This window comes from Sinocyclocheilus rhinocerous, unplaced genomic scaffold (assembly GCF_001515625.1).
Source record: "Sinocyclocheilus rhinocerous isolate Xijiao unplaced genomic scaffold, SAMN03320098_v1.1 scaffold70, whole genome shotgun sequence".
Lineage (NCBI taxonomy): Eukaryota > Metazoa > Chordata > Actinopteri > Cypriniformes > Cyprinidae > Sinocyclocheilus > Sinocyclocheilus rhinocerous.
Window position 1 is genome coordinate 957088 of NW_015624555.1, and position 10152 is coordinate 967239.

A 10152-nucleotide genomic window follows, 5' to 3' on the forward strand; every position below is an offset into this window, starting at 1 on the left:
CTGAACACTGTCAGATAAAGTAAGACACCTCACCTATATTTATGTAAAACCACATCAGACCTTAAACTAGGTGCATGCTGTTCTATTCTTGACCTCGTGGATTGTTGTTAGACTTGACAGCAATTTGCACTCCAAAAATATCCACAGTATTTAAATATCACACCAATGACTAGCAACTTCGCATTTTAGACCTGAGCATTACTTTGCTTCCTTGTCTGAGCAAATGCAAAAAACTTCCAGAAGCGTCCTAAATAACAAAGCTTTACATGTAAACAATTGAATAAAGAGGAAATTGTCAGTCTTTTGTTTTACAAGTAGGCCACCACAATTTAAAATTCATTCCAACAGTTGTTTATTAAAAAAAACAAGCAAGGATTATTATATTGAGAATGTTTTTATTCCAAGAACTCCTCTAAGTGCTTAGAGCCTTACATAGAGAAGTAAGCACTGGGACACTCAACCTGCTCTCACACCTCTGAGTGAGCGAGTGTGTGCGTCAAAGTGTAGGCATGTCTGCATGTGTGTGTGTCTGGTGGCAACAGTTAGCATGTCTACAATGAAATGAACCACACGGTTTACTCAAATTCAAAACACAAAACAAATCAAAAATTGAAAAATAAAAATATTCTGCGCTGGGGTTTTACAGTAAAAGGGGCAGGGGGAGGAACCGTCACCAGGAAATCCCAGTGACGTTGCCATAAGGAGGTCAGAGGCTAACAGGTTAAAGGTCGTCATCTTCATCTGGGAGAGCTGTTTCTGATGCCACCTGCAAGAGAAACGTCAATTACGGATCAGCACAGACTAAACGGGAACAGTTTTAGGAGCAGCAGCAGCAGGAACTCGCTGGCCGGACAATGCGCTTACTTTCAAGTCGTGCTCATACTGTGCAGCAAGTGATGGATCCATAGCAATTTCAGGTGGCGCAAGGGCAGGCATCTCAACAAACTCCAGATTAGGATCACCAATCAGCTTCCGTGCGAGCCACAGGAAGGGCTTCTCAAAGTTATAATTACTCTTGGCAGAGATGTCATAGTACTGAGAAAGAGAGAGGATACATCAGTCAAGCTTCACATTTACAGTCAATAACAGCCTGACATTCAGCCTTAACTAATGCATGTTTGTCTACGTAGGAAACTCTGATAACTTGAAGTTGCATTGAAATGGAAGAGACAGATCATTCCCATACTGTACCATACATCCAAGTTTAATGAATTATCAAAAAAGAAAAATAGGGCAGGGACTTGGTTTTATGCATTGGTTGTTGATTGGATAAAAGTGGAGGCAGATCAACATCACCAGAGAGTTATGATGTTGGTTAAACATTACAAGCTAAATTTTTCTTTGAAAATTAAACATGCATGCATGAATTGTTCACAATAAGATCTAACACAAACATTTAGTGCATTTCATGAGTTTGAGTTAAAGATGTGCTCCGTACCTGTAGATTCTTCTTACGATGGAACACAATGCTCTTTGCTTTGACCTTTCTGTCTTTAATGTCCACTTTGTTACCGCACAGCACTATGGGAATGTTCTCGCACACACGCACCAAGTCACGATGCCAGTTGGGCACATTTTTATAAGTCACTCGAGAAGTTACATCAAACATGATGATTGCACACTGAGCTATAAAGAGACAGAGACGCACATGTTAAACCACTGCTGGACAGAAGGTCTACAGTGTGAATAAAACACTGCATACCCTGGATGTAATATCCATCTCTCAGGCCTCCGAACTTCTCTTGTCCGGCTGTGTCCCATACATTATATTTGATGGCTCCTCTGTTGGTGTGGAAGACCAGGGGATGCACCTCAACTCCAAGCGTGGCTAAGAGGACACACAGAGAAATTCAAAAGCCGCCCATAACTGTGACAGTCGCACCAAAGCCACACATTCCTCCAGAATAGTTGCGTCAAGATGCCATGTGAATGAAATGGGCTTTTCATACAAAGCAAAAGACTTACCAACATATTTCTTTTCAAACTCCCCAGTCAAGTGTCTCTTCACAAAGGTGGTTTTCCCTGTACCTCCATCTCCTACCAGAACCAGCTGTGGACGGGAAAGACAGTTTGCATGAGCACTGGTAATACAGTAGTTAACATGTCACAAAGACATAGCAGCAAGGAAATACTATACATCTGTTACCATTTCAAACAATTATTTAAGGCTTTAATCAAAAGCGATTTTGTGAGATTAAATGAAAAACTACAGAATAATGGTACTCAAAAAAAAAACAAAAGAAATATTCAAGTTACCGTAAAAGGCCATATGGTGAATAACCCATATAACCCAGTCTGTCATTCATGAGCAGAATCTGGCTGACGTGTCTTAGGCAAAGTTGAATGATAAATGAATATTCACTGTCTTAATTTCATGTAAACATTATTAAATGCCTGGTGTGAAGAGTCACACGAACACAATTATAACGTAACATTGCCTTAATGTAATTATATATTACTGGCAGATAACTGTAAAAATGGCACCAATCGCAGTATTATCTATATTTTTAGAAACATTATTTTGCAGAATCTCCTTACCAGGCCATCTTAATCGTGTGCACATTCACAGCACAGTTTTTGCTGGTTTTAATCTGAATCATCTTTTTTTTAAAGAACAATATTAGTTTAAAATAGTGTCATAAGTAAAATAAATAAGTAAATAACCCCGAGGCTGTGAAATATCCATACTCTTGTTATATAATTTTAACATCACAAGTAATTGTCAGTGGTCACATGTAGACCCATTTTGAATGAGCACCTGATTAATTTTCATTAGAAACTATTAAGTTTCAAAGTATCAAATGGTTATTTTATTTATATGCATGTATACTTTGTTTATAGTTCCCCTTCAAGCATCACAATTGCCTGAAATTGTGACTTTGGAAGGCTTAAATTTCAGTTACAATACTGACAAGTAGTTTTTTTAAAGCATGTAATTTGTTACACCATACTACTAAAGCGTGCATATGGCGGAACTGAAATTACACGGGTTAACCGATTACAAGTTAAACCAATATTCTCCTTATAAACCGACTCTCAAGCGCTTGTTTTGCGTTGTTTATCTAGAACAACTCTGCTAATTCACGTCTTAACAACGTAGCAGTTAATCGCGCTAACAATTAAACATTCACCAAACGTTAGGCTCTTTAACTCATTACTCTAACGTTAGCCTCTCAGCACTTTAAAAGTTAAAGTCCCGTTACCTTAAACTGGACCTGTGGCTCGTTCTCCGCCATTGCTGTCTGTGTGTTTGTGTTGGTCTTTGTGCTGCAGTCACTCTGCGGGAGAGATGGCGGGACACGGTTAGTCACATCACACACAAGGCCGCGCCGATCACAAATTACGACCATAGTTACACTAAACTGCCGGAAAACACCACTTTTTCACTCATATTAAAAGTCAAACAGCTTATAAGACTCAAAACACACGACTGCGTTAATAAACGCACAGCCGCCGCGTCTAAATAAGAGGATGCGCGGAAACACACGAGGCCGCTGCTTCAGGAGCCCGAACTTCACAGAAACCGACCGAGAGTCAGTCACGGCAGCAGCCTGAAGGCCTCGAGCAGGCCCATCGGTCCGGAAACCAACTCATGGCGCATTTAAGCGTGCGGAAATTTAGGAAAATGAGACTAATTCACAAACAGGGGGACAAAGCGAGCGTTGTTCGCGCGGCTCCAGCAGCCCGCCAGCATGACGGCGCTGCGACAGAGATGAGCCGCGATGAAACACGCGCAACTCCACATCAGCGGCGAATAAAACCAAACCGGTCGACTTACGACACCTTCAGCCAAATACAAAGTCTTTCAGGAGTGTTTTGTCCTCGGTGGAACACAAAACGCCTAAATGAAAGGAGTTCGCGACAGGATGAGCGGCGTCGCTCCGCACTCACCGGTGTTGAAGCGATCGAAGAAAAGAGCAAATGGCTGCGCCCGCGCGGGATTCAGCATGGCTCACATAAACGCTTCCGCCCCTACCACGTGACGCAGCAGCGCCGCGGGACATTCGCGCCCTCTAGCGGCGCTCACTGACACCTTAACATATGAGGATTGATTTAATACACTTCAGTTACTGGGTAAACAAATATATGACACTCACATATAAATGTGCTTAATAAATGCTTAATCTCGGGAATGCACTATTGTTTCGGGAACAAACAGAAACTGCGAGAGAAAAGATACGAGGACATAATGTGGACTGTGGCATGAGAATTAGAGTAAGTTCTAGAAATACAATAAAATAAGAAATATAGAAGTTACTGTTATGTACAATAAAATATATTATGAAATATGTACAGTAATGTAGGTCGAAGACCAGAATAAATATATTGTGAAATACATACATACATATATATATATATACACACACACACATAATATTGTTGTGCAGTTTATATAACACTGTACGACAATTAATGTAAAAACGGCTAACTATAATAATATGTGTAATCTGAGTGTGGCAAATAGTTGAATTATTATCATGATGTTAAGAAAAGAAATACAACATAATCTGTTTCTTGCTTTATTTATATCATTACATCACTTTGCCAGAGAATAAACAAATATGTGAATATTCACATACAACTGTGCATAATATGTGCTCCTGAGAATATTATGTTTGAATGCACTGCTTTAAATAACAGATAAACATTTATTAATTATGCATAACATTATGTTGTGTTTATCTTGATTTGTGCGTTTATATTATTATACTACATAAAATAATATATAATTAACAACTGAACACTAAACATAGGAACCTGATAAGGATGCTTATTTTAGAAGAAAATTTCAGACATCACTTAGAGGCTTTTGCATCGGAAGTCTTCAATTTAATATAATATATATACATAGAATATGTTTAAAATATTATTGGATGTACTATATATATATGTGAAGTTTATACAATAATGTAGGTTGAATACAATTTACAAAAGTAAACACAACCGACAATAATATTTGTAATCTAAACAGCTAACTAATTATCATTATGATAAGAATAGAAGTACACCATGTTTTGTTTCTTGTTTATGTCATTAAATCACTTTATTAGAGAAGAAATGAATATGTGAATTTGCTGTGAACATTCATATATGATTGTGCGTAATATGCACCCCTGAGTATAACCTATTATGTTTGAATGCTTACAGATATGTAATACAGATAAACATTCATTGCATATTATATTGTGTGTTGTGCTTGCTTTGTGCGTTTAGACAGCAAATATATATGTTTGTTTTGCTGTTATCTGAACATTATCAGGATGTTATATCTGAGCTTTAGTGGTTCATCTGTACAGGTAATCTTCCTGAATGTTAGCAGCAATCTCAGCCTCCCATTGATCTCCATTGTTCAACAGTTTCTCCTTATTATACAGCAGCTCTTCATGAGTCTCGGTGGCATATTCAAAATTAGGGTCCTAGTACAGAGAGAGGGGGAAATTATTACATTATCAATGGAACTAGTGTATAACATGAACTGTTTTGGACCAAATGGCTACTGTGATCTATTAAGTATATCTACATACAGGGTTTGAAATTAACTTTTTCACTGACATAGTATATATGTATAGTATATCTATCTGTATCTTATGTCTCAGTGTAATATATGTGTGTACCTCTACGATTGCATCCACAGGACAGGCCTCCTGGCAGAATCCATAGATGCATTTGGTCATATCAGTGGTGAAAATGTACCCCTTATGTTGAGATTGAAACAGTCGGGCTTCATGCCAAGTGAACAGATCTGTGCCATGCATAAACCTGCTGGTAATCTCCTTTCCCAATCTGTCAGACTTTATGAAACAACTTGTGTCATACAAGTAAATTAACGTTTTACAAATGCCTTCTGTAAATACAACACATTGTTTTGAGTCCCATAACACTAACTCCCGCAGAAAACTTTCTGCAAGTCAATGACCAAAAGCCCATTACTAGCTTGTGCATGGAAGGATACAAACTCATCAGGAGTGAAAAAAGTGACAAAGGATTGTACCCCCTTTCCCCTTTTTTAATACCAAAGGGAAAAAAGTGAAAAGTAAAAAAATAAAAAATAATAAATAAAAGTATGTCACATAACATCCCCTTTATCTCTTGATGGCAGACCCCAGACAGTAGAACACATTTTTTTATTCATTTTTATTTTCAAACACATGTAATATTGCTCACTTTTTAGTTAGGTAATTTGAATATATATATATATATATAATTAATTTGCCTCAAAGTTATTCACATTTTTCATATTTTTATAGAGTAAAATTTATTTTAAAGAACATCTGCATTTTTTCATTTTTACTTATAGAGATAATTCATGGAAAATTTGCCATGCTAAATGGAAGACTTCTGCCAAGATTTCACCTGGTAGAAAAACAAATACTATTAAAATGAATGTCATGATGCCACTAGATGGCAGCAGAGGATAATTTATTGTCTCTTTTACCATTTCCACTCTGTAATATAGTTCTTTTTCACATTTTGCTAATGAATTTATATTTAGACATTATAAAATCACTATTATAGCATTTAAAAATCTCCTTTTTGTCAAAGTTCAGCATTGTTTTGTATTGAAGTATGAAGTAGCAAGAGTTTTCAACTGGAATCACACAGATGGCCTTTGAATTCAGAACAGCAATTTTCAGTGAAAGGTGGCCAGTTTGTATCCTTGTTTATAATCTTCTCAGTTTCTCTCAAATATAAATGAAATGGCCATTCACAAACATGTGCTTTTTTTCTTCCGAGCAATAGAGATACTCAGAAATGAACTGATATTAATCACTTTGCCCTCTTAGGAAGTGGCGGTGCCAGGATGTTTTCATAGGGGTGGCCAGGAAGGGGCCAGGAACCAGTCTGGGGTGGCACAGAAATCTTCATTATTTCTATATAGAAATGGATTTGACTAGAAAGTACTGGACCGTTTTAGGACCTAAAACACAACTGAATACAACTAATTTGTACTTAAATGTAATTGAGATCATTTTTACATTTGAGATAGAATTACATCAAGTAATACTGAGTGAATGACAATTTTTGTATTATTTTTGTATTACCTAGGCTCCAGGTATTTTAATAAAAGTGCTCACTATAGCTTTACTGCTCAGTAAGCTTGGTTCTGGGTCTTAACACCCCCAAAATCTTGTTTTCCATCATTGCATATAGGCCTACTCATGGATGAGACATGCAGATAACTATAGTCAACCTTCACTGCATTTTATATAATCAATGAACTCTGAAAAAGTCAATGTTTAACATTCTATTCTCATACCTAAATCGAGCTCTGTACAAAGGTAAGGAAAATAATGCAAGATAAGAAAGTTATTTTATGCATTTAAATATGGTTTCATTTTCTTTTCATTTTCGTACATTACAAATTAACGAAAAATTAGCGCATATTTTCTAGTACAACTGCACTGTGCTCACATTTGGCCTACTTGTTCATTAAATTATAAATAAAAAATTAAATATCATCTTGCGCCCTATGTTGAATTGCATAATATTTCAGTAGGCTGCATGCATTTGAGAGACGTTCTTAAATGTAATGCATATATACATGCATGCACAGTTTTGCAGACTTAACTGACGATGTATGCTCGCAGTTTCTAGTGCGGTTTATTTATGAAGTGAGCGTGCGCCTCATATTCGCATACAGTTGAAGAGCGTGCGCCGTGAGCACAGTAAAAACGGCTGACAGGACAAGAAAGTTTGTTTTACTGAAATAACAACATCTCATCAGACCGCAGTTCACTGTTGTTCTACTGAAGGTCACTTGGCACCTGTAGCTTTTCCGCGATCGTTTGACTCGCGCGCTGAGGTAGGTTAAAGCTGAAGTGCGCGACTGAAAAGTCTCCCGTTTGTTGTGGTCGCAAAGAGATACGGCCGTTCCGCGTCTTAACAAGATTATAATAAATAAATTTTTGAACTCATTAAAATGCTAAAAACCGTTAGATAAATTTTTTTGCAATACATTATTTTTTACAATAATAATACAATATATTTTAATAACTAAGCTTTTGATTATTTATAACGTTTTATTAAATAATATTTTCACAGAATGATTTCGGCAAAATGGCGCCCCCTGTGTGCGGCACCCCTATGCACTGCATATACTGCATACCATAGACCAGGGGTGGCGAACGTCAGTCCTGGAGAGCCGCAGCCCCGCAGAGTTTTGCTTCAACCCTAATCAAACACACCTGAACAAGCTACTCAAGGTCTGAATGGTTACTAGGAAGCTACAGGGAGGTGAGTTTTAATTAGAGTTGGAGCTGACCTCTGCAGGGCTGCGGCTCTCCAGGACCGGCGTTCGTCTAATTGAGATGGCCAATCAAATCAAAGTAGGGTTTACTGTTCACAGAAGCAGAGCGCAAATTCAGAGGGAAGCGTCAGTTTAACGTTTAAGTTTAACGTTTAAAGACAGCGAGGTAAAATGGAAATTTGCAAAATGCAGTTAATTTAATATTAGTCAACTGTTTTACGATAGAAATGTTAAATGACCGACAGCTATATCCAGTGACTCAAACAACTCGACTTTTTTCTCTAATATGGCCATTTTGAGAGAGAGAGAGAGAGAGAGAGAGATTAAAGTTGCTGTGTGAATCACCTGCATCTGTACGTTTCTCTCTATAAACAATGAAGCTGTGTGTTTAGTTACTTCAAAAACACCTTGTTGCTGAGAAATTATATATTATAATTTTAAAAAAAGTTGCGGGGTGTTTCTGTGCTCCAGAATGTTTCTGTGTTTCCCCCTGCGCCATATGATCGCTCTCTCTCTTTCTCTCTCTCTGTGTGTGTGTGTGTATATATATATAAATAAAAGTTGGTCCCCCCCAATGTTCAAGACATGGTTACAGCCTTGCGAGGAACAAGGGTGAGTTTACTGTCATAACCCAAAATATATAACACACACACTCTACAGGAAGGTTTGTTTTAAATAATACAGCTGTAGCTGCAGTAATATTTCCTGGAAGGTAGTTCTTCTAGTTTTTTCATAATTTTAAACCATTTTAGTTTTTACACAATTTGGCTTTTTTGCAGTTCACTTAAATAGACCTAAAGTGCGTCAACTGAATTTTAAAAATAGATTCAGCAATATCTCTCTCAAGTAAAATGAAGTAATTAAAAGTAGAAGTATAATAATTATATGAGAATTAGAAACAATGGTAAAATAGTTTTAGAAAAAGTATGGCGTGCCACACTGCAGGACACTGCTTTATTAAATAATAATAATAATAAAAAAACTATAATTATATTTTAATAGACTACATTTCCTGGACATATATCATCGTCAAGAAGTTGAGGGAAGGAGGATGCGGCTCCGTCTTTGAAGGGACAGCCTTCCGGTGGCTGTGAAATTCACAATGAAGACAGAAAACGAGTCGTACCTCTCATTCACTGTTTGCAGTTTATAACATCTTAGATTCATATAAAACACAGAGTACAGATATTTCAATAGACAAACAGACTGAGCTAAATCCTTATTTGAGAAACCACTTCCATCTGACCATCATAAAAATCAGTCTTTCTTCTAGCCTGACCGTCCCAGTCCGGTTCCTCTAGAGGTGGCTCTGACGGTCATGGCCAATCAAGGCCCCCGCTGTCACAACATCATAGAGCTGCTGGACTGGCAGGACCATCCCGACCAGTACATGATGGATTTAGAGCGGTCCTCACCCTGCATGGACATGCATGATTTTTGGGAGCATCAGGGCGACCTCTTCAGTGAGGCATTGGTCCGTCATTTCATGCGGCATGCGATCGATACTGCTGTCGTTAAAGATGTCCAACCTCCTGTTCAACACTGAGACTATGGAGGTCAAACTGATCGATTTTGGTGTTGGGGACCTCCTGAAAACTCGGCCTACATCACCTTCAGTGGTATGTATTATCTCTCAAACATCTCTTTTGGGACTTAAACTTGAGTGACCCGTTACTGCATGTCTTAATCAGACGGGACACAGCGAGATATTAACAATACAGTCACAACATTCTCACAAGATGAAAGCCAATCTTGCCATTTCAGTCAGAGTAAAGTGAATATATAACATATATATATATAACACTATGCACTTTTTTTCAAAGATAGTTGTGTTATTTTGTTACGCTTTGAAGAAACGTGCATAATATTTAGCTCGATGCGCCCTCTTGTGGCCTCAGGAGAGA

General features: G+C 37.7%; 1 protein-coding gene across 1 annotated transcript; it reads right to left on the bottom strand.

Moving 5' to 3' along the window:
* Nucleotides 1-518: 518 nt before the first annotated feature.
* ran (RAN, member RAS oncogene family) lies at nucleotides 519-3983 on the bottom strand. The gene is made up of 7 exons (XM_016555647.1): nucleotides 3892-3983; nucleotides 3204-3278; nucleotides 1966-2050; nucleotides 1703-1828; nucleotides 1439-1626; nucleotides 865-1035; nucleotides 519-766 (listed from the first exon to the last, which is right to left on the bottom strand). The coding sequence occupies exons 2-7, from the start codon at nucleotides 3234-3236 to the stop codon at nucleotides 722-724; spliced, it is 648 nt and encodes a 215-aa protein (XP_016411133.1). The 5' UTR covers nucleotides 3237-3278; nucleotides 3892-3983; the 3' UTR covers nucleotides 519-721.
* Nucleotides 3984-10152: the final 6169 nt, after the last annotated feature.